This window comes from Diabrotica virgifera, chromosome 3 (assembly GCF_917563875.1).
Source record: "Diabrotica virgifera virgifera chromosome 3, PGI_DIABVI_V3a".
Lineage (NCBI taxonomy): Eukaryota > Metazoa > Arthropoda > Insecta > Coleoptera > Chrysomelidae > Diabrotica > Diabrotica virgifera.
The window spans coordinates 110866036-110892982 of NC_065445.1; the positions used below are offsets into that span (position 1 = coordinate 110866036).

A 26947-nucleotide genomic window follows, 5' to 3' on the forward strand; every position below is an offset into this window, starting at 1 on the left:
GTGTATCCTGTATTACTATATGGATGTGAAACCTGGATCATGAAGGTTAACATGATGAACAAATTAGAAGCCTTTGAGATGTGGTCATATCGTAGAATGCTCAGAATATCTTGGGTTCAACGCATTTCTAACAGAGAAGTCTTAAACAGAGTAGGTCAAGGCGAAGGTGACTTAATGAAGATGATAAAAAAGATAAAACTTGAATATCTGGGGCATATAATGAGAGGTAGCAGATACAGGATGCTGCAGTTAATACTCAATGGAAAGATCGACGGAAAAAGAGGAATTGGTCGAAAGAAATATTCATGGCTCCGAAACCTTCGTCAATGGACTGGCTTATCGGCAGATCAATTGTTACATGCCGCACAAGATCGAGAACGATATCGGCAAATTGTTATGGAAGCTACCCACGCCTAAAAATTTGGGCACGGTACTTAAAGAAGAAGACCAATCATCATTTTCATTTATAACTCTTTTATTATTCATTTTACGAACCAAAATTATTCTTCATAAAAAGATCTGCACGGTCTAAAATCCAAGATGCAAGCATAAACATAAGATTATATAAAATTGTATCGATTTTAGTCGATGTGTAAAAAATATGAATTTCGCTCAAGAAATTCGCTCAGTCAAGTGCCTTTATAGCTCACAATATTTAAATAGTAGGATATAATTGCACATTAAACATAATTTTTAATTCTAAACAACTTTTCATAATAGCAATTTTCCATATTAGGAATTTAAATACATAAAAAACAAATTTTTCGTTATAATAATGCTCGCATTTTTAACTTGGTATATTTAAATTGTAATAAAACGAACTTGATAATAAATTATAATCCTAACTTCATTCCCGAAATTCCTTTAAAAATTATTCTGTTAACTAATTTCAAAATAAATATATAAATAGCGTATATTTTAATTTTCACTTTTCCTAAAAACTCGAAAGGGTTCTCTTATTTTCATCATCACTTGCTTAGCTTTGATGTTATAAACTTCATCTGGAGCTCACTTGATAGGTATTCTTGACTACTTTGACAAGTGTTCAGTAAATATATTTTATAAAATGCACTGTTTTCCCGTTATTTGAGCTTGAATACTTAGATTTGGGTACTAGCCGAAAAAAATATACATTCCATCACCTATAACTCACTTTTTATTAATTCTCAAAGGTTTTTCGAATAATAAATCTCTTTTATTTTTTATTGTCTTCAACTTTGGTAATCATAACTATTTTGATAAAACTTACAGTTTTTGAATTATTCACGAAAAACCGCTTTACATCATGCATTTATTTCACGAAAAATTCAAATCTTTGATCTTTAATAACTCAAAAATTTTTGATTTATTTTAATAATTAGAAGTAACAAATTTTGCTTAAAATTTGTCCCTCTATCGATTAGTGGGGTTATTTTTAATAAAATAATTTTCACCCCCGAGAAGGGGTGGCATCCACCCCCAGGGTAAAAGCGCACGTTGGCACCATATCAGTTTTGTTTCTTGAATTATGCTCTAACTACTCACCAATTTTCATGCAAATCGATGGAGGTTTAACAAAATAGAAGGTGAAAACATTTAATGACTGCACCAACTTTCCCCTTTCATCCCTTATTGCTACTTCCTGTATCCACTGAGGTGTCAGCCTGAAAGGGGTCACAGTTATCAATATACAATAGACACATTTCACATGCCAAACTCCATATTACTTATGACGATGATTTCTCGCCTCTAGCTCTCCGTCTAGACCCGTTGTACCTATAAACTAACCAATGTCTTTCATATCACACGATTCTTCAACGTGCCCCGCAAGACAGCCGTTTCGTACATGGCCCGTTATAACATAAATCAGCCTTTAAATGCACTGTAAACATCCATATAGATTTGAAGCAAATATTGAGCTGCTTACAAAATTTCTCGAATATCCACTAATACTAGATGCCTTCATATTATAAAGTTCCTTACAACATCTAATGCATTTTGTTGAATAATTTTAACAAAGACAGTAATTAGTGCAGTCACTGAAGGTGGGTATGAGCTATTACCTCCGATTTCGTTGAACCTCCATCGATTTTCATGAAAATCGGTGAGTGGTTAGAGGATACCTCAAGGAACAAAAGTGACATGGTGCCAACTTGCGCTTTTATCCTGGGGGTGGAAATTATTTTATTAAAAATAACCCCACAAATCGATAGAGGGACAAATTCTGAGCAACATTTGTTATATCATGTTATTAAAATAAATCAATATTTTTTGAGTTATTAAAGATCAAAGAATTTTATTAAAGAAAAAAAATATTATTATCAAAATTGAAGCTAATAAAAATTCCTTTATTTTACTATTATTTCAAAGTGAGTTATAGGTAATTGAATGTATATTTTTTTCGGCGAGTACACAAATCTAATTATTTAAGCTTAAATAACGGGAAAACGATGCATTTTATGATATATACTTACTAAACACTGTTTAAACTTGTTAAAGTACTCAGAAATATCTATCAAATGAGCTCCCGAAGAAGTTGATAGCATTAATATTTATGCTCCAAAAATATGTTATTGTTTTTTTTAGAATAACTCCATTAATTTTTATATCAGGTTTATCTAAAAACTGTTTAAAATATAGTTTCAAGTCTATAAAATAGTATTAAACTTAATCTTTTATATCCCTTATTTGTTTAAAGATAAAAGGTTAACAAGCCCCCGTTACGTGGGTCTCGCAGTATAATTATTTATATTTTAAACGTTTATTTCTCGGTTATATTTTATCCTACAAAAATATTAAAAAAAAGTAAAATATTTGCTAAAGAAAAAAACTAAAATTTGGTTTTCTACCACTTTTTACTTATCGATTACTTTTTGAGTTATTATCAAAAGAAAATGAAATTTGCGAAAATTTGAAAAATTATGATTGTTTTAAATATTTTTTATTTCAAAAATGTGCTTTCTGAAGCGGTCGAAATGTTTGAGGTTGTACTTATGCTAAAATAAAGGAAGTCTTATAGGGACTACTTACTATAAATTTTAATTATTGTGGAAATAGGTTATGTTTTATTTTTCACTTTTTCCTAAAAAATTTTAAAGGGTTCTCTTATTTTCATCATAACTTGCTTAGCTTTGATGCTATCAACTTCATCTGGATCTCACTTGATAAGTATTCTTAAGTATGTACTTTGACAAGTGTTTATAGAGTATATTTTATAAAATGCATCGTTTTCCCATTATTTAAGCTGGAATACTTAGATTTTAGTACTAGCCGAAAAAAATATACATTCAATCACCTATAACCTACAACTCACTTTTAATTAATTCTAAAAGGGTTTTCAAGTAAGCAATCTATTCGATTATTTATTATATTCAATTTTGGTAAGAATAACTTTTTTGTTAAAGCTTATAGTTTTTGAAATATTTATGAAAAACCGCTTTACACCATGCATTTTTTTCAAGATAAATTCAAATCTTTAATCTTTAATAATAGGTCTGGATCCCGCGTATGAAAAAAAAGTTGATTAATAGCAAGCTGAAAATTCGAATGGCTTTAATTTTGTCAATTCCAAATTTTTCTGCAGACTTTTTTTTGATAATGGTCCTTAAAACTATCTCCTTTTTATATTTATGGAAAGTTGAGGTAGGTAAAGCTGAGGTCACTGAATAATTTACATCTTCATGTTTACATTTATTTTTTGATTTATTTATTAAACGCTTTTACTTAGTTCAATAGTTTGCGTCAAATCTTTAGAAGTTAATTTGACTGCCTTTTCTTCAATGCAAATGAATGAAAATTTGCAGACATATGCATTCGCGGGAACAATACACGAATAGTCAATAAAAAAATTTTTTCATGTTTAAATAAAAAAAAAAGATTTTAATGGAAAACGCTTAAATTCTCTTGTTTTTTACAATGTAAAGACTTAAAACTTTTACGGATTGTATAGCTAATGATATGAAAAATACATAATTTCGCTTTTTACGTTAATTGTTTACGTTATGCTTCATTAATAAACAATAAAGTTTCAAATTTTTTGCCGATTCCGACTACTTTTCTTGTTAGTACATCATATATGTTTTATACGTATTTTAATAAACATGACGATATATTTTAATGTTTGAAAAGTGTAAGACTAAAAAGTGTATAAAATAAAAAAATATGAAAAAAATTTTTTTTTAAGAAACGTTTTTCTTTAGTTACGAGTGACTAAAATTAAAAATATTATAAAAAAATAACTAAAAACAAAAAATCAAAAAAAATTGAAAAAATCTAACACATTCTTTAAAGAAAAGCGTGGGGCGAAAACCGTTTATTCGATGAACACGCGCCACGCTTTTCTTTGACGAATGTGTTAGATTTTTTCAATTTTTTTTTCATTTTTTGCTTTTTAGTTGATTTTTTTATAATATTTTTAATTTTAGTCACTCGTAACTAAAGAAAAGCGTTTCTTAAAAAAAATTTTTTTTCATATTTTTTTATTTACTTTTTATTTTGCTTTTTTAATTTTAATCAACCTATTCAGGGTCCGCCACTGGTATATAACGTCACTTTGACGCAAAAACTGCGTTTAAACGAGACAAAAATTCAAAAAATCTGCTATAATTTTTTTTTCGTAGGTATTAGATAAGGATTGTGTGCTGCAGGCTGTTCATCTATATTTCATGGAAAATCATAATTACCTACCGACCGATATTGCACCTCATTTTCAGCTTATCGGTTAATACGATATTGTAACATAACTTAATTTTCAATTTTCACAAAAATATCCACCACAAAATTGGCAAACACCTTCATTTTATCGTTTCCATTAATTTCGATTGGAACTATCGAAAATTGGCACGTAGATACCATTTTGTTTTCGTTTATTGTGACACACCGGAATTGTAAATAGCAACAAATTCTATTTCTCTTTAATACCGTGATTATACTTGTTACCTTTTGTTTTGATTCTGAAAAATGCTGCACCAGTAATTAGTCACATTGAGTAGGCGGTGAAATAGGTGATTGATAACTATTTAAGGAATTGTTTTATGTGTGTGACTTTTCTATAGTTTTTAATATCGCGTGTAGGTGCGTTTTGGTATGCATCATAGGATTCCAGAAACATCGGGACAGAGTACTATACAGGGTGTCCCAAAAAGATTGGTCATAAATTATACCACAGATTCTGGGGTCAAAAATAGGTTGACTGAACCTCACTTACCTATATACAATAGTGCACACAAAAAAAGTTACAGCCCTTTGAAGTTACAAACTGAAAATTGATTTTTTTTATATATCAAAAACTCTTAGAGATTTTTTATTTAAAATGGACATGTGGCATTCTGATAGTAGCAACATCTTAAAAAAAAATTAAAGTGAAATTTGTGCACCCCATAAAAATTTTATGGGGGTTTTGTTCCCTTAAACCCATCAAACTTTTATGTAAGTTCCAATTAAATTATTGTTGTTGCACTATTGGGTAAACACAATATTTTTAAAACTTTTTTGCCTCTTAGTACTTTTTCGATAAGCCAGTGTTTATCGAGATATTTTGAATATTTGTCGAATCCACCAAATATTTGTATATGGTCAAGTACGATTATAGAGAGTTGTTAATAATCTGAAAATTTATTTATAATTTACATTATTAGGTATATTTTGAAAAAGAAGCCACATCTCGATAAACGGTGACTTATCAAAAAAAGACTAAGAGGCAAACAAGTTTTAAAAACACTGTGTTTACCTAATGGTACCACAATAATATTTAATTGGAACGTACACAAACATGTGGGGGGTTTAAAGGAACAAAACCCCCATAAAATTTGTATGTAAACATATTAAAAAAGAAGCCGCATCCCGATAAAAACTGGCTTATCTAAAACATACCACGAGGCAAAAAAGTTTTACAAACGTTGTGTTTCACTAATGGTACCACAATAATGAATTAATTGGAACGTACACAAAAGTTTGGGGGGGTTTAAGGGAACAAAACCCCCATAAAATTTTTATGGGCTGGACAAATTTTACTATAATTTTCTTTTGAGATGTTCCTGCCATAAGAATGTCCCATATCCATATATTGAAAAAAATCGATTTTCATTTTGTAACTCCAAAGGGCTGTAACTTTTTTTATGAGCACATTTGTACTAAGGTAAGTTAGGTTCAATCGAACTATTTTTGACCCCAGAATGTGTGGTATAATTTATGACCAATCTTTTCGGGACACCCTGTATATTGTAGGATGTAAAGTGTATTACAAACGGAAATTATGTAATTCTTTATTTGGAAAAAAAGAAAAAAAAAGTTATTATTGTTTCTTTATGAACTTCTTCTTCCTTCTTGTATGTAGGCTTTAAAGCCTGTTTCTTCTTCAATATTAGCCTCCATCTTTTTCTTGGTCTGCCAATATTCTTCGTCCATTTGGTGACTTATCTCGTGCTATTCTTACTATCCTATCCTCTGCCATTCTACTAATGTGTTCGTTCCACTCCTGTTTCCGTTTTGTCACCCATCCATTTATGTCTTCTACATTGAATGATCTGCTTATGTTTTCGCTTCTCTGCCTATCTAACAGACTTTTCCCTGATATTCGTCGGAGTATTTTCATCTCTGTTGTTTCTATTAGTCGTCTTGTTTTAGATGTGTCAGGTCTTGTCTCCGCCGTGTATGTCAATATAGGTCTAATTGCTGCTCTATAGATTCTTGCTTTTGTGTCTTGTCTTAGGTGTTTGTTCTTCCAGATTGTGTCATTAAGAGATCCCGCCGCTTTACTTGCTTTTAAGCTTTGTTGTCATACTTCCTCTTCAACATCTCCGTAACTGGTTATATCTATTCCCAGATATCTAAACCTTGCTTCCTGCTTTATTATTTTCCCACCAATTTCGAGTTTACATCGTAGTGGGTATTTAGATGTTGTTATACATTTGGTTTTTTCTGCTGATATTATCATATTGCATTTCTTGTTGTATTGAAGATATGTGTTAATCTTTGGAGATCGTCTTCTGTCTCGGCGATTAATGCGGCGTCGTCTGCATAACATAATATTTGGATTTCTTTGTTCCTCATTCTGTAACCATGACCTTTACGTACTGCTTCTATTATTTCGTCCATTATTATATTAAAGAGCAGTGGGCTTAACGAGTCACCTTGTCTGACTCCGCTTTGTACTGGTATAAACTGCGTTTCTTCTTTATGAACTGATTATACAAATTCAGGTTTACTTGATTGTTTCTTGCTATGGTGTATTCCACGAATATACGACTGTTTTGGATTATCGCGACAACGAATATTTTAGTGTGAAACATAAGAAGTACGAAAGTATTTTGCTACAATAATTACTCCAATAAACAACAATATAATTTGCAATTTACTTTCGTTCTTCATATTTTGCACAGTAAAATATTCGTTGTCGCGATAATCCAAGAGGATCGTATATTCGTGGAATGGGGTGTAGTTCCTAAAAGGTTTTTGGAAGTGTATGTGTCTGTATGCATTCAGTGGCTTAACGTATGTCCTAAAAGCTTTTGCACAAAATATTTATCGGATTTTTTTAATGAAGAAATTTATTTAAATTCTAACTATATAGTTACAGTAGACTCCCTCTATAACGAGAACTGAAATGGCACACTAATTACCTCCTTATAAGCCGATCTCGTTATATCAGACAACAATAATGTTGTGTATAGATATGAATATGTAGTTTTTAAAACATCAACTTCCTAGAGTGGTGCCATTCCGAGTAATATAAGATGCTAAATATTGTTTGAATGGCGCTTTTGAAAAAGAGTCGATGGATCAACACCACGGAGTTTATTACATCACTGGCCTCGATAAGCACACAGATTTTAGGCGTTTTTGTATACAGGCAGCTTGGGTATTTATTTTTATAGCCATCACTGCTCCAAAAACAGGTAAAGAAACATGTTCTCCGATCTCATTTTCCTTCGTTATAACCAAATATGCCTCGTTCTAGAGTAAGGGCCGGTACTTTATGTCTCGATTAACAGCCCGTTAGTTAACGGAGGTTTAATCGGGACCTCTTTAGGGTCTCTTGCGTTGTAATAAAGGCAATTATAATTATTATTATACTTATTTATAATTATTATAATACTTGTAATATTGTAATTGCATTTATTACAGCGCAAGAGACCCTAAAGAGGTCCCGATTAAACCTCCGTTAACTAACGTTAATCGAGACATAAAGTACCGGCCCTTAGAGGTGTTAAAGTTCAATAGGAATTTCATGGGACACCTAATGTACCTCGTTATTAGCGAAACCTCGTAATAACCGTGTTCGTTATAGAGAGAGTATACTTACAAATTACAACTCAATACTTAACTAAACTTACGTGCATAGAAATCGGCCCACTTGAAAGTTTGGTCATTTTTGATGTTTCATATTTCCTAAACCTGTTGGCCGATTTAAGTGATTTTTTGAACATGTTATAGCCTGATTCTTTAGCAATACCACTGTAGTAATATTCTTGCTAAACAGATAAATTTTTATTGTATACCGGGTGAACCAATCAAACTGTGTTTTTTTCTTAAAGTTCGCATCACCCTGTGGAATATTCTAGGATTTATAAAATACTGAAACTAGAACCCAACTATAGCCTCATGTTTTCTTAACATTCTGTTTGTTGAATCATTCGTTTATGTTGGATAATAAAAAAGTTGGGTACTTTAACAACTAGACATGTTCTTCATCAATACACGGTGTTTCTAAATAAGTGCGACAAACTTTAAGGGATAATTCTGCATGAAAAAATAATGACAGTTTACTTTATAAACGTATGTCCGCAAATGTTTCGTTTCCGAGATACGGGATGTTGAATTTTTTCTTACAACTGACGATTTATTTTATTGCTTTAAAACCGGTTGAGATATGCCAATTAAATTTGGTGGGTTTTAAGACGTAGTTATTGCACATTTTCTGACATATAATTAAGAATTTAATATTCACCATTAGCGCTCATACTACGTGTAATATGACCGATCATATTACCCGTATGCACGCTAATGGTGAATATAAAATTCTTAATTTTATGTCAAAAAATCCGCAATAACTAACTCTTAAAAGCCACCAAATTTCATTTGCATATCTCAACTAGTTTTAAAGCAATAAATAAATCTTTAGTTTGTAAGAAAAAATTCAACACCCCGTATCTCGGAAACGAAACATTGGCGGACATACGTTTATAAAGCCAACTGTCATTATTTTTTCATGTAGAATTACCCCTTAAAGTTTGTCGCACTTATTTAAGAACACCGTGTATTGATGAAGAACATGTCTAGTTGTTAAAGTATCCAACTTTTTTATTATCCAACACAAACGAATGAATCAAAAAGCAGAATGTTAAGAAAACCTGATGTTATAGTTGGATTTTAATTTCAGTATTTTATAAATGCTAGAACATTCCACAGGGTGATGCAAACTTTGAGAAATAAACACAGTTTGATTGGTACACCCGGTATACAATGAAAATTTACCTGTTTAGCAACAATATTATTACAGTGGTATTGTTAAAGAATCGGGCTATAACATGTTCAAAAAATCACTTAAATCGGCCAACAGGTTTAGGAAATATGATACATCAAAAATGACCAAATTTTTAAGTGGGCCGATTTCTATGCACGTAAGTTTAGATTGTACTATCGAATTATGTGGAGTGGCCCATTCTTAGGGTTACCGTAATTTATTAAGGCCAAATCCGGACAGGGGTAGTCGAAGGGGTTGTAGCAAATGTGAATTTGATTGTGATGCTACCTCTACATTGTACCGGGTGTGCCAATAAGAATGGCTCTCGGCCATATCTCAGGAACCGTTTATAGTACAGCTTTCGGAAAAAAATATTTATAACAAAAGTTGCCTCGGGAAAAGCCTGGAAATTATTTTCATAACTGTAGGTCCACCGCTAGAGGACGTAATTGAATATCAAAAATTAAAAAAATCAAAATTTTACAAAATTTACCTAATGCAGGGGCACTGGAAATCCAATCGTCGTATTCTTCATAAAATTCTGCGCATATTTGATTTCACAAGTTTAAGTCTACCTTTGCAAATAAGAGGTGGGGGTGAGTGGGAACCTTCTTATAAAAAATGGCTGTAAGCCCGGTTCTGCTAAATCAAATTTTGCATACTTGGTCTTGTTGAAAACAGCTCTTTTTCATCAATGTAAATGTCTTATTTTCGAAATAGCCTAATAAGTAATATGCAAGCTAGGAGGCGCTATTTAATTATTTTCAGAAATCTAGTTTTTTTTTTGGAAAATATTAAATGCAAGTATGCATTTTTAATCCTGTATTACAAAATTAGACGAATTAGCAACATAATACCGAAAACCGCATGTCGATACCTTTTTTCTTTCTCGAGATATCTTAAGAAATGTGTAATTTTAAACATAACTAACTGTTACTGTCACCGGTAAACGAGGTTAAGGAAAAGTAGTGTGCTATGGAAAAAACAAATAAACATTTTCCAGATGTAAACGTATATAATTATGTAATTAAAACAACAGTAAGACAAACAACACTATAAAATATAACAAAGAAATAAAAGCAACGACTTACTTAGTCTTAGTGACTGCCTAAATGTTCAAATTGTTGCCCATCATTTTAGATGCAAGCATTTACTCTTTCAAGAGTAGATTGAATAGCAACAGATTTAACTGTTTTAGACTTTTATTTATGCGGGACGGATTAAAGACCTTGTTTTTGCCGCTAGGCTCACTACTCGAGAAAACATGATCTAGAATCTAGAGAATACGAAACGTAATTCAAAGCATTTCGAAAGCAGAAATTGAGAGTGCTGCTCAATCTACTCTTGAAAGAGTAAATGCTTGCATCGAAAATGATGGGCAACAATTTGAACATTTAGGTCGTCACTAAGTAAGTAGTTGCTTTTATTTCTTTGTTATATTTTATAGTGTTGTTTGTCTTATTGTTGTTATAATTAATTATATACGTTTACATCTGGAAAATTTTTCTTTGTTTTTTCCACAGCACACTACTTTTCCTTAACTTCGTTTACAGGTGACATTAACAGTTGTTTAAAATTTACACGTTTCTTAAGATATCTCGAGATAGAAAAAAGGTATCGACATGCGGTTTTCGGTATTATGTTGCTAATTCGGTCGAATTTTGTAATACAGGATTAAAAATGCATACTTGTATTTCATATTCTCCAAAGAAAACTAGATTTCCGAAAATAATTAAATAACGCCTACTAGCTAGCATATTACTTATTAGACTATTTCGAAAATAAGACACTTTGTACGAAAAAGAGCTGTTTTCAACAAGACCAAGTATGCAAAATTCGATTAAGCAGAACCGGACTTACAGCCATTTTTTCATAAGAAGGTTCCCACTCGCCCCCCCCCCTCTTATTTGCAAAGGTAGACTTAAACTTGTGAAATCAAATATGCGCAGAATTTTATAAAGAATACGATGATTGTATTTCCAGTGCCCTTTTAGGTAAATTTTGTAAAATTTTGATATTCAATTACGCCCTCTAGCGGTGGACATACAATTGTGAAAATAATTTCCAGGCTTTTCCCGAGGCAACTTTTGTTATAAATATTTTTTTCTCAAAGCTGTACTATAAACGGTTCCTGAGATATGGCCGAGAGCCATTCTTATTGGGACACCCGGTACATAATGTGCGAAATGCATATATGGCACAATTAAAAGTACAGCTGTTTCGCTACAATATGCAACTAACATCGAAAATATCTGCCAGTTTAAAATACATATACACCTATGTTTTAACATACTTTAGAACGAGAACTACAAAATAATATTACAGAACGATAGGTGCTGCGCAGAATGAAATTTCCCACCGTTGGGCCAAGTGTTTTCATTTTTTTTAGTAAATAAAAAATCCGGACATTTCTCATATCCGGACGCCCATCCGGACATGTCTTTCAAATCCGGACTGTCCGGACGTATGGTAACCCTACCCATTCTCCTCTACTAGACAGAAATTGACAGTAGACAAAGTAAACAAACTTTTGTTTCCAAAGGCAACTTAGTATTATTTTATTTTTGTTAAAATTAAAGCTTCGGCCTTCTCCAAGGGAAGGTAAATGGTAAAAGAGGACAGGGAAGAAGACGCATTTCCTGGCTTCAAAATTTACGAAAGTGGCATAACACGACTACCACTGAACTGTTCCGCGCTGCGGTAAATAAAGTCAAGATAGCCATGATGATCGCCAACATCCGGAACGGATAGGCACTTTCATCATCATCATTCTCTTTGCATTATCCCTATGCGGGGTCGGCTTCCCTAATTGCATTTCTCCACACAATTCTATCTTGAATCTTGGGTCATATCACCTTTACCAACATGTCCTGCCTTATCGCTTCCCCCCAGGTCTTCTTTGGTCTTCCTCTCCTACCCCTTCCAGGAATCTGCACTTCAGCAATTATTCGTATTGGGTGATTAACGTCTCGACGTTGAACATGACCAAACCATCTTAACCTATGCTCTCTCATTTTGGCATCAATTGGTGCCACACCTAGACTTCCCCTAATATATTCATTTCTAATTTTATCCTTCTTTATCACTCCACTCATCCATCTAAGCATTCTCATTTCCGCCACATTCATTCGTTGTTCCTCTTTCTTTTTCACTGCCCAACATTCAGTTCCGTACATCATAGCCGGTCTTATGGCTGTTTTATAGAATTTTCCCTTCAGCTTCATAATAACGGATAGGCACTTTAAGAAGAAGAAATTAAAGCCAATGAATTTTGTGCCTAAACTTTTAGAACATACGTTAGCATCTATGTGTTTATTAAAGTTAGGGTACCATTCTAGATATCTTTACAGCCCTAGATGAACCTCGACCATCTTTAGTCTGTTTTGGTACTCGTTTCTATCCATTGTCACACATTGCCAATTCCAACCTTCCTCGTGTCTTCGTCTAGATCATCCTTCCAACTTAATTTTTCCTATCCCTACTCCTATTTCTCACAAGCAGCGATTCTAAGGGTTCGTCTGAGAGGCTAATTTTCATTTGCTCTTGACAATATGTCATATCCACCTTAGCCTAACTATTTTTATGATCGATATTCCTTGCCTTCTGTCATTCCTTTATATTTCTTATAAATCTTTTAAGTTAGGTCTGGCTTTCTCCAGGTGCCGTCTACACAAATCGCAGCGAGTATTAAGATATTTCGTTCGAAGATGAGGTTATTAGTCGAGGAAATGAACCATTTTGGCTCGCATTTTTTTCGTCCAGCATGGATTTACTTGAAATTTTCACAGAAGGTAGGGAATAGTCCAAGGATCATTTTCTACATCATGCTGCTGTACGCTAAAACCTTGGGGAGTGGTTGCCACCCCATCTCGGGGCGGGAATTTTTTATTACATTTTAACCATGTAAATCAATATAAAAAGTATTTCTAAGAAAAAATGTTTTTAACATTTTCTTCGTAAAACTAATATTTTTCGAGTTATTCGTGCTTGAAAGTAGCAGTTTTTAGACGAAAAAATCGACTTTTTTATAGGGTTTTTTGAGAATACCTCGAAAAATATGCATTTAATCAAAAAAACTGTAGATATCAAAATTGTATCTTTTAGTAACACAGACCAAATTCTTTTTAAACGCTTTTATTTAGTTCAATAGTTTGCGTCAAATCTTTAGACGTTAATTTGACTGCCTTTTCTTCAATGCAAATGAATGAAAATTTGCAGACATATGCATTCGCAGGAACAATACACGAATAATCAATAAAAATTTTTTTTTTCATGTTTCTTAATTGTTTAAATAAGAAAAACGATTTTAATGGGAAACGCTTAAATTCTCTTGCTTTTTACAATGTAAAAACTTGAAACTTTTACGGATTGTATAGCTAATGATATGAAAAATACATAATTTCGCTTTTTACGTTAATTGTTTACGTTATGCTTCATTAATAAACAATTAAGTTTCAAATTTTTTGCCGATTCCGACTACTTTTCATGTTAGTACATCATATTTATGTTTTATACATATTTTAATAAACATGACGATATATTTTAATGTTTGAAAAGTGTAAGACTAAAAAGTAAAAAATAAAAAAAATATGAAAAAAAAATTTTTTTTTAAGAAACGCTTTTCTTTAGTTACGAGTGACTAAAATTAAAAATATTATAAAAAAATCAACTAAAAAGCAAAAAATAAAAAAAATTGAAAAAATCTAACACAGTCGTTAAAGAAAAGCGTGGGGCGAAAACCGTTTATTGGATGAACACGCGCCACGCTTTTCTTTGACGGATGTGTTAGATTTTTTCAATTCTTTTTTATTTTTTGCTTTTTAGTTGATTTTTTTATATTTTTAATTTTAGTCACTCGTAACTAAAGAAAAGCGTTTCTTAAAAAAATTTTTTTTTTTCATATTTTTTTATTCGTCATATCTTTAAGACCCATACAAACCGAGATACGGCATGTTAAAAGTTAGTTTTTTTGGTCAAATGCATAATTTGAAATATTAAAAGCCAAATAACGGAAAAAATTTGCATTTTTCGAGGAAAACTTAAATAATATTTTTTCAAGTATACAGTTACACCTTTCAAAAAATAATAATAAAAAGTTTCTAGCATGAAACTTGCGACTTATGAAACTGTCGGTACCTGCTTTTCTCTATGAAAAAATCAATGAAAACAACCCCCTAACTACCCTCCTAATTAAAAATTGGTCTTCACTTTTCTGTAATTCCTTTTATATTTGTATTATCAATACACCCAAGAAGTTTGACCTATTTAGAGGGCCTAATTTTAGAAAAATTGGACTTTAAAGAAAAATTGATCTTTGCAATATCCTATTTTTCAACTTTTACTTCAAAATATCACCGAAAACACTGGAGATACGAAAAAAATGATGAACTACTAAATTGTAGCTTTTTTAATAACTAAAATACAGTGAATAGTTAGCGAGATATAGCTGTTTAAAACCTCTATTTACGAGCAAACACCCCCTTATTCGAGCCCTTTAAACCCACCCCAATTAAAAACTAAGCGATCTTACGGAATTTAGTTTACACAGTCTTATAGCTATTCAAAAATACTACAAAATCATTTCTGAAAACACTTTTTATCTCCAAAAATGAAGGAGCCATGTTATAAAACGAAAAATTCGAATAGGCCGCTTATGGATCATTTTCAATGTATGTATAATACCACAGAACCGGTTCGTATACTGGAAGATGACTAAAAAACTATTTGTATTTGTACACATTTGTAAATTCGTATTTTTGTGTAAATAAATGTTTTTGTAATTCTTTAATTCTACTTTTTTTTCTGTATAGATCTATTAAATTATCTACTTATAAAAATTGTAATGTTATTAAGGGTGGTTTTTAAAGGTTGAAATATTATGATGTTATATCCTAAAGCATAAAACAATCATTATTTAACCAATCAAAACCAAATTTTACCTATATTAAAGTTTACAATGTTTTTATATAATTTTTGACAAGGGGTAGTTTACACCCCTAAAAATAATCAACCCCCTTAAGCATGATATAGAATATAAAGTACAGGGTGAGATGATCCTAATCCCAAATGTTTATGTAAATCGATGCAAGCCGAAATTATTCTTTTGGGATAAGTAAATTTTTTATACATAGCTCCAACAAGAGTGGTCTTAAGGGTTTGAAATATTATGATAGTATATCTTAAAGCATAAAACAATCATTATGTAACTAATAAGAACCAAATGTTGACAATATTAAAGTTTAAATTGTTATTTTATAATTTTTTAAAATTAGGGGTAGTGTTCACCCTTATAAAACCAAAAGCGTACAACGGCTCAATATAGAAAATGAACTAGAGGGTGTAATGAGCCTAATCCCAAATTTTTGTACAAATCTATGCTGGACGAAAAAATTGCGAGGTTTTGCCATTTTTTCAGTTTCAATTCCTCGACTATATGGTTTGAACCTCTTTTAGAAATAGCCAATGTTTTCGATCCGTTTATCATCACTGGTACAATGAATGCACTTATATGTTCCTTGTTTTTTTGTTTATGTTCCTATTCTTTAGCTATCAGCTTGATACAAAGTAATACTAATTTGGGAGTACTATCCCCCTTTTTATTCCTGACAACAATCTCGTACATTTGGTTCCATATGTCTTGAAATGAACGGCTGCTACTACTTACGTTTTCTTTATCAATAAATTTTCATTTTTTATTTTTTTTATACTCCATCAATTAAAAAATCAATCTATTAAAATCAACCTGTTTCGGGATTTGTCTATTCTCCAAAAATTAATTTATTCCATACTTTTGCCGCCCACTGTTTATTATAACATAGTGTATCTAGTAGATCATCTATGTAATATACAGTGATGAACGCGCTAATAACGGGCAAAATTGTGAGATAAAAAGAAATGAAACTAGTGGAGGTGGGAAATTTAGCGATAAAAAACTATAAATTTACATTTTGTTTATTGTTTCCCATCTTTAGTCATATCAGAGGAGTATGTAAACTAAAACTGTTACTGTCACAGTGGCAGTTGCCAAACTCGTCCGATACGTCTAAAGGTGTGAAACAATAAATAGAATATAAATTTCTAGGTTTTTATCGCCAAATTTCCCATCTCTGCTAGTTTCATTTCTTTTTATCTCACAACTTAATATGTTTTCCATCTGTTGCGTTATTTTGCCGGTTATTACCGCGCTCATCACTGTATAAATATGAAATTTTTTAATGAGTGTTTATTTTTGGTCACGCTTTATTTATTTTTGTTGGCGTGGTTTTCAGATGGTTTTGAGTCAGAATTTAAATATTTTAGTCTTATTATTTTTGCAAAATACGAGAGTATGTAGTTATAAAATTTTTTGTTGTGTCTAGAGATATTTCATAAAAATTTAATGAAACGTGTATTTCATTGGGGAATTTATTTTAAATTTATGTGTTTGCATATTTAATTTCATCCAGCCAGTCGTTACCACCAGTACAGATTGGGCACTGTATCCTTAAGGGGATCGGTACAAAGTTTCGGCTCCAATGCTATTTAAATGGGATTCATTTTTTTCGAATCCTGAGAAAACTAATAAGTATTTTTGAAAAATTTAAACGCAGAATGAAAGATTACGTTCTTACCGAGGGCCGAAAGTCCCTGAAAACTTCTATAATTTTATTTTAATAAGTTACAGGGATGAATCATTAAATGCATTCATTTTTTTCGAATCCTGAGAAAACTAATAAGTATTTTTGAAAAATTTAAACGCAGAATGAAAGATTACTTTATTACCGAGGGCCGAAAGTCTCTTAGAATAAACAAAAAGTTTCTTTTCAATGATATTTGAAATTAAAAATCATACTAAATTTTTTCTTCGTGTTCACCCCTGTAACTTATTAAAATAAACATTATAGTAGTTTTTAGGGAATTTGGGCCCTCGCTATTAATGTAATATTTCATTCTGCGTTTAAATTTTTCAAAAATTCTTATTAATTTTCTCACAGTTAAAAAAATGAATGCATTTAAAAAGCATTGGACCAAAATTTTGCGCAAGTATTATATATTTTTGTAATTAGTAGTTCAAAAGCTTTTAAATGAGGTGTCGCATTATGTACTTTCCCATTAAAAAAAAAATCAAATTTGACATGTCACCTGAAGAGGGATCGCGTAAAGTGCGAAATATTGGTGCTATGAATATTTTAAAAATTGACCTGTCCGAGCGTTTTGCTTATGTGCTAAAAATAAATAAGTTTTATATAACACTAAGGACATTTTGTCAAGAATATTAAAATAGATATTATGTAGGTACTTAGAAAAATGGACAATTCATCTAATTTTGTTGAATTTGAATTGAATTTTGAAAATCTGAATTATATAATAACAAAAGACATTTTTGTATAGATATATTTTCGTGACTATCTTACAGAACATTTCAAATGGAAGTCTACACCTATGCTGTAAATTACAATTTGCCAGTGAAACATTGGTCTATTTGATCTAGGCATTCATGCTTGTTCTAACTGTTTATTTTCATTCATGTCACTGTTTCGTCTAATTCAATATATTTTTGTTTCAGACTGATAAGTTTGACGCCGATTCTGCCAGAGATAACTTTCCATTTAATAGGAATGCCAATAGGGACGACTATTTTAAATCCACACTTGACAATTTGGCAAAACGTCATCCGGAATTAGCCGAGCATTTTCAAGATATAAATCAGCGTCCCAGGTCCAGAAGTAGACCGGCAGAGGAGCTTAAAAGTCGATTTAGAAGACCTTTCGGTGACAAGTTTCCGTTTGATGACGAAGACGATTTCGATATAGACCCTTCAAAATACACTCAACATTTTTATCCGCAAGAGTTTGATCAGCCAGACGGTAGATATCCACAAACCAGTTTTTATCAAGAAACTCCCAGAGAAGGCAAAAGTAGTTCTGCTTATCCGCAAGCAAATCAAGCTGAAGCTACCCCTGACCCTTCACAATACACCCAGAATTTTTATCCTCAAGAGTTTGATCAACCAGACGGTAGATATCTACAAACCCGTTATTATCAAGAAACTCCCAGAGAAGGCCAAAGCAGTTCCGCTTATCCGCAAGCAAATCAAGCTGAAGCTACTCCATCTCCACAGCCAACTCATCCACAACCATCCCCACAAACTGAAACAACTGTCCGCCCTCCGCAAAAACCGTGTCCTCAGGAAAAAGAAAGGCCTGGTATTCAACAAAGTAATACGGTTGATTTAGGTCAGAGGCAGGAACCAATTGATGACAGAAATCAAAGATCTATGTCAGCACCACCCGTTGGAGAATCAAAGAAAAGATATACTTCTAGCATAAATATTCCAGTTAACGTACCTTCCGAAAACATGTCTCAAAGTCAACAACCAGAGCAGAAATCAAATGAAAGGATTATTCCTATTCAAGTAGAGGGAGTGGATGGACCAGTCTTCCCAAAAAATCCTAACATACCTCCCCCACAGTCGCATCCCATGCCAGACAGATTTGGACATCGACCAGAACCTTTTCCAAGAGGTTTTCAAGATGAACATTTCACTCGGCAAAATATACCTCATAATTTCCAGCAGTACCATCCACAACATCCATCACAACCACAATATTATCAACATCCTAAAGAAGATATTCCTATTCCTGTACAAAGAGAAAACTTTGAGAGGAAGCAACAACCTCAGCAGCATCAACAACAGCAGCATCAACAAGAGCCGCAACAGCAGCAGCACCACCAACAACAGCAGCAGCACCATCAACAACCGCAGCATCATCAACAGCCGCAGCACCACCAACAGCCGCAGCATCATCAACAGCCGCAGCACCATCAACAGCCGCAGCACCATCAACAGCCGCAGCAACCTTACCAACAACCTCCACCTTCCCAACAACAGCAACCAATACCACAAGCAACGGAAGAGGAAGAAGCTAAACCTGCTTCTCAGGATCGCAAACCTACTCCCATAGAGCAAATTCAAGAAATCCAAAAGGATGTTTCCAGTTTAATGGAACAGGTTGAAAAGTTTGCAGGGAAATCTAGAGATAAGCAGTATCTATATTTAGACGAAATGTTGACTAGAAATCTAATTAAATTAGATAATATAGATACTCAAGGACAAGACACTATCCGTCAGGCCAGAAAAGAAGCGATTAAATGTATACAGCAAGCTATTGCTCTATTAGAAAGTAAAGCGTCGAAGGAAGAAAAAATGGATGTAGATCAAAAAGTTGCTGGTGGGGAAACAAAAGAGACCAACAAACCAGAAGAAAAAAGCGAAGTATCAAACGAACAAAAGAATGTCGAGGAAACTAAAAATATGGAAGTTACTGAGAACTCTCAACCTGACCAGTTACCAGTGAATCCTACCAGTGAATCGGAAACTAACGCATCTGCTAAAGAAGAAACAGCTGCCCCAGTTTCCAAAGAATCTGCTGTTGCCGAAGTAGCTTCAGTAGATAATAAAGAAAGCAAAGATGCAGCAGAGAGCGACAAGGAAAAAAAGGGAAAGAAAACATAATGTAATATATTTTAAACATTTCTATAGGCAGTATAATACTAGTCAGTAGTACAACTCAAAATGGTTTTGGTAATATAGACCAGTCATCAGCGGTAAAAAACTGTAAAAAACCCGTGGAATTTTGAGAATCAACACCGATTTTAATGAAAATTTTTATTTAAGCTCGGTTGACCCTCTTCTTCAAAATCTACCCCATGCCGAAACGGGCTTTTGTCCTGGGGGTAAAAATAACTCCATCTAGGGGATAACAATTTTTTCAATCAAAATAACTGCGGAAGTCGATAGATTGACCAACTTTCAAATTGCACCACATTCGAGTTATTTGAGATTGAAGGTTCTCCATTTCGAGGTTCTTCGAAAATAACTCCTTTAAAGAGCAATAACTCCGTCGTTATTGGATTTACCTAGGTCTTTCCGACGCGAATTTCTTTGTTTTTTTATTAGCTACATTTTTTTTATAAAGATTTTTTCTATAAAATTAAAAGTTATTCGTGAAAAACAGTTATAAAACGTGAGTTTTTTCAATGAAAAATGCATAGTTTCAATCGCAAATAACTTGGAAAGTATCAACTTTGCAAAAAAAATTTATAGAACAAAATTTACTCAGAATTGGTCAGTTTATCGACTTCCATAGTTATTTTGATTGAGAAAAAATTTCATCCCCTAGATGTTTTCACCCCCATAACAAAAGCCCGCTTCGGCGTAGGGTAGATTTTGACAAAGGTTATAAATACTACCTAAATTCAAATTTTCAAGGAAATCGACCTTGTTTCTCAAAATTCCACGAGAAAGTGGCTGTTGATTTGACTAATATTGCGCAGAGTTTTTTTACCAAAACTGTAAACATTTCGTCCATTTTGTACTTTGGTTCTCTTTTGAAATACTCTTGGAACCAATTAGATTTTCTTTTTTATTTTAATGAATCTCCTTAGTATATTATGTCTTATTCTTAATAATCTCTTATATCAAAAAAGTTAGATTAATGTTCTTATAATATCTAGTTCTTGGCTTAATATTGCTAGTATTTTATGTTTAATATATTCATTGCGATTTTTTAAATAACGCTACAACTTTTCTACAAGGAAACTGCCTAAATATTGGCAATTATAGGTTAAATTTAGTCGATTTTAGTAATTTTAAACAGTCTTATCATGGAAATAACCGAAAGGCATTTCCATAATTTCATTTATATCTTACCAAGAAAACGTAATTTCAGAACTGCATCCTGGCAAGAAAAATAATTATCAATTATTCACATTTGTAACTAAGGCAGGGTCTTTAATAAACGCCGTACGTGACTAGCATTACGCCATACGTGGAGTCTGTATGCTTTATATTATGTATAATAAATAGAGAGCGGAATATATGCAACACAACATTACCAAAATATGCGCATATATATGCATTACTTTTACTACAAATATGCAGGTATTTTTTCTAAATTTGTCTAAATATGCAAATCGATGGCTTAACTTCCAAATCGGCTAACTCCATTTTATCGGTAAGTAGTTTTAATGAAATAATATAACTTTTGTGAGAAATATCATAGTTATAACATAATATGTTGAGGATGGAGTTGTCCATTATTAACGTAACTATTTACTATGTGAATTGAGGAGTTACCCAATATACCAATTCTGTGATTTTAAGAAGTTTTGTTGTGTTCCTGTAAAGTTTTAAAAAACGGAGTTAGCCGCTGTGCAAGTTAAGCCATCGAAATGCATATTAAAAGTCCTCAAAAATAAAACAATATATTAAATATAAACATTTATAAAATAAAAATGTATACCATTTTTATTCAGTTGCAATGCGAAGGCAAAACAATCTTACTTTTCAGTTAGAATACGGAGTGCAGTCCAGTCCCTTGAATCGCGATTTTCGGCTCTTAATGGAGCCTCATCGGAAAGAACGTAGGCACTGTTCTCCATATTTTAACTGATTCGCATCGAGAGCTTTTCCCACCCATTGCAACTGAAGTGATGATAGTAGGTGGCTAGCGCCATATGGCATTGAAAGACGAAGTAGTTTTCAATCCTAATAGTAAATTATTAATATTGAAAATATTAAAAATATTACTAAAAGATTTTTAAATTGAAAACTTATTAAACATTTATGTTTAAAAAATTCAACCTACATTTATGTTTAATACATATTTATTTTTCACATAAAAACAAATGAAATGACACACAAAAACTGATATTATAATTAAATTAAGAATCTAAATTATAGTATGAATTTATAATCAAATATTTTTCAAAATTTTCAACTAGCAACTTTTGCCTTCTATCACTAAAAACGTGTTTGGACACAGAAAAAGTTCGTTCTACATCTATTGATGTTATAGGACAATATTTTAATTTAGGCAGTAAACTAATTTGCCAAGTCGTAAGATCTTCAGAAAAGTTGCCTTCAAAAATACGTACAACTTTCCTCAAACAATCGAAGCCCTCATTTTTTTCTAAAACATTTTTTAATTTATTTCTAATTGCAATCCCTGTATTTCCGGGAATTTTTTGACAATGAGCAGAAAAAGTGTTAACAAGATTAACCGAATCACTTAATTGTAAATTCCTTTAAAAATTCCTCATTTAAAAAATAAAATGTGAAAATGAATGTAACTTACGATTTTGGAACAGGCCTTGCAAAATACTTTGTCTCCACTTAGCTTTAACTCGGGAAAACACTTTATCCAAGCACTTTTTTGAATGGTAGACATATTTAAATTTAATATATACCAATCACTTCAAAAACACTAAATACGATACAACGTTTACTTTAAACAAATGTTGGCCGGAAACTGACAAAATAAATATTAGACCCTTAAAAGCAGGTAGGTACCTACGACTTGCTACGCTAATAAAATAATATTTTTCTGGGAACACCCATAATTGTTAAATTCAGGCAGTAATGGGAAAGTCCAGATAGATAATAATGAGCGATAGATAGATAAATAATGAGCTCGTTCATATCGAAGTTATAAAATTCCAACTAAGAGGAAAATTTTAAACTTTTATATAATTTATTTTTAAAATATGCAAAATAAATCGTGTTTAGCTTAAATATGCAATGTTGTGTTTGCAATATGCATCTATATGCACTTTGCATATATTCCGCTCTCTAATAATAAATAATGGTTGCGGTCTCTTACAAGCATATAGACGCGACGTAACGCTATACGCGGCGTACGGCTTCTGGAGACCACCGCCTTATATTCGAAATCCTCTTATAGAGGGTGTTCAAAATTCGCTCCACAGTAATATAAGTAGTGAAACCCAATGAAATATATTCGATGTAGAAATTTATTCAATCATTTTAAGACTTAAAAAAATTTTTTTTGAAAAACAATTCACCGTCGGTTCTTGGACGATTTTAAACAATTGCTTTCGCTGCACTCCACAAAAAGTTAGTCAGTGATAGTTCAGAGTCCTTGTTCAATTATGCTATCGCCAAAGTCATATGCAGACAGTGTCATTGGTTATGAGCAGTTGCACCTTCTTGTTTAGATGAAGTGGTTCCACATAAATATGTAATTGATTTACAGTGATCCACAATAACTCCACAGTATATATTTAGGTACCGTACCTGGATAAATAGAAAGACGCTTTATGTATGGCAAACGTTTCATTACGAATATCCATTCCATTTTGTTGAATGAAATTATTGAGCCATTCACTCTACTGCATTCTTTTGCCGTGATCAGTAAGTTTTTATTCTTACACGACTGTCACTTTTTGGGAATAGTTACTATATTTTCCTATATACAGCAGTGTGGGATATTCCAACACTAACAACAGTGTCCTGCACGATTTTTATCATTGACTTATTTGGACTTAGGACCACCAATTATTCTTGCGTACATCTGCTCGTATTTCTAAATGTATCATCAGTCAAATCTTGCACTGAGTTTATGTATTTTACCAGTGCTAAAACGAACAAAACCAAGGAACTAACATGAATTTTTCGCGTTAATGTGTAAACATCAGGAAATACTGACTGGCTGAGAAACGAAACTGTGCTACTGCGGAGCGACTTTTTGAATGCACTGTAGAACACTAAATATTTGTTTTGATTCTTCTTTAGTCTTAAAAAAATTTCAAGGGAATGCAATTCAGGTTGTTGCAGAATGCAAAAGAAAGATTAGAAATGTCAATTGAGAAGGTGCGTTTATCTTTACAGTATTAAGTTCATTTTAATTCAATGTATTCACTGTATTCGATGGTATTTTCTTCTCGTCCATATAGCAAAACTAGCGTTTTGTTCTGCAGAATGCATTACTGTTAATCAAGAGAAACGTTCAAATTAAAAAATTGTTTTCCAAATATGTTTTAAAACTCGAGTAATATTAATTTCTTTTTCATGTCTTAGCCCTTGGACCTTTTTTTGTCAGATTTGAAGGCTGAAAATTATAAATGTTTTCCCATAGTATGCACACGAAATCAAAATAATAAAGATCCATGACAATATATCTGACAACTTATAACAAATGTTTCCAGTTTGGCTATGGTTTGTAGGAAGTCGTTATTCTCTTGTAAGTTATGTATTATGTAAATGATCTTGCCAAGATAGGTCCACATGTCGAAATCTCCAAGTAATTTAGTTAACTAACTTTTTATTTTAAAATGTATATCCCATTAATATATCAGACGTAATATTTCAGACCTCGAGTGGATGCAGATATACCAATATTGAGTTCCTTATCACAAATCATGGGAAACATTTAAGACAACTAAATACTCAGTCTGCTCTTTCCAGAATATCTTTATTTGCAGAGCTAAAATGTTTTTACACTTTGACATTATTCCTAACACGTCGCACTTTTGGTAAAACACTGACACAAGTCCAAATTTTTCAGAAATTGAGTTATCAACACTACGATATTCCTAACAGTCCTAACACCCATATTTGTCTGGGGAAACAAAGTCAGAATTGTAACTCTTCCCTATTGAGCTAGATGACGAGTATATCGTTGAATTTCCGTTTTATCTGCTCTATTGGTGCAACAAAGTCAGATTGTCAGTTGTGCGTGATACGACATTAATATGCAATGATAAAATTATGAAATTTTCGGAGAAACAATGATATATTTGCTAGTTTTTGGAGAAACAATAACATATTTGCTCCTAATTCAGGAGGCTCTAAGAGGGGATGTTTAAGAAAAATCCTAAAAAACTTTATATATTATAGTATCCGGTAATAACTAAAACCGTGGACAATAAATTTCTACTTTATCGTGTAATTTGCATCTCATTTTTGGCCTTAACTAACTTTTAAAACTTCATATGCGTTTTCTCAACAATTAACTTTGCACTTAAGTATTTGTTTTCCCAAATCGTGTCCCAATGTTATTATCAGTTTTAATTTTGGAGGGTATGATATTCATTCTTTAGAATCCTGTTTCTTACCGAATACTTGCTAATTCCTTTTTCCAAGTGATTTTAAATTAATTCCGCGCTTAAATGCTGTAGAAAAATAGACAAATGTGCACTTTTTCAAACAGTTATCATGTGCAAAATACGTCTTTCATGCCGCGATTGCCCTGAAAACTGTGACAGTTACATACAGTTGAGTCCGCGAGTCTTTACCCGTGCGTAATCATTTAAAGCATACGAAACAAGTCGATGATAAAACGGAAATTGAAATTTACTAAACGCAACAGCAAGCGACAGTAAGTCACTAGTTTGTTGCGTTTAGTAAATTTCAATTTCCGACTTATCATCGACTTATTTCCTATGTTTTAAATGATGACGCACGGGTAAAGACTCGCGGACTCAACTGTAAACATTAAATTGAGTAGGATTATTCACTAACATTTGGAATTGAGAGACTGAGCATAAATATGGTATATCGTTGGAGTTACCTACTGATGACGTATTATGTTGTGACAAATGCTTTGTATTAACAACAGTAATGCTTTCACGAAATATTTTACTACATATTTAGTGAGACTGAATTACTTTGTAGCTCTAACTACATTATATTTACAGTCAGTTTGAATTCGTATAATTTTAACATCATTGTACATAATTTTATTCTAGGGACAGCACATTGACTGTGATTGTTTAGATTTCTTGTGTTTTAATTTTTTGCCTTTGTATATAAATTGTACAACTATTTAAGATTGTACTCATTAACTTGTTAATAAAAAGTTGATTTTTCCTAAACGGTTATTTTATTGAGTTTTAATTGATTGGCTAGGTGATAACAATATTGAAACAAACTCCTGTTCAAAATTGTGGCGAAACATCATCTTTCAATAAATTATGTCTGTTCCAAACATTATTGACGTTTACTGCAAATAATAACAGATAGCGCATGTCAAGTAAGTATTCTCCAAAGTCTACTTTATGCTTGTTTATTAAACTAAGCAGAAAATGAGAATAAATATATTGATGAAAAAAATGGCTAGTTGTTAAAGTACCTAACTTTTTTATTATATAACATAAGCGAATGGATCAACAAGCCAAATGTTAAAATCTGAGGCTATAGTTGGGTTTTAATTTCAGTATTCTATAAATCCTGGAATATTCCACAGGGTGTTGCGAACTTTGAGAAAAAAAAAGTTTGATTGGTACGTCCGGTATACAATGACAATTTACCTATCTAGCATCAATATTATTACAGCGCTATTGTTAAGGATAAGGCTATGCTATAACATATTGAAAAAATCACTTAAATCAGAAAACAGGTTTAGGAAACTCGAGACATCAAAAATGACTCATTTTTAAGGTGGTTAATTTCTTGGAGAAGTGTATATGTAGGTACTGGTATGTAGTGATAATAAATGGAGATGGCTCAATTAAATAGGTATATTTAAAATAAAGAATAAGAACGTTTTATAATACATGTGCAATGACATGTACAAGATTCTAATCAAAGTTAATTGACAAAAGTTATGCGGGTATGCACCATCGGGAAACATCTTAGGGTAGTTGGGGGTAGTTACCCCCTACCAATAAGGGTTGCTGAATTAAACAATATGTATAACTGCTTATTTATTACCAACTATAAAG

The 26947-nt window shown here is 32.2% G+C and overlaps 1 protein-coding gene across 3 annotated transcripts in view; it reads left to right on the forward strand.

Annotated features, from left to right (window-relative positions):
• The window catches only part of LOC114332132 (BAG domain-containing protein Samui), a 45543-nt gene extending 19445 nt beyond the window's left edge, over window positions 1-26098 (forward strand). For 2 of the 3 annotated variants that reach the window (XM_028281867.2, XM_050646829.1), the window contains exon 2: window positions 17988-26098. In XM_028281867.2, coding sequence (XP_028137668.1) covers window positions 17988-19937 — 1950 coding nt within the window. In that variant the 3' untranslated portion in view covers window positions 19938-26098. The remainder of the gene's footprint in view (window positions 1-17987) is intronic. The other variant, XR_007697096.1, reaches the window with a different exon arrangement.
• The last annotated feature ends 849 nt before the right edge of the window (window positions 26099-26947 follow it).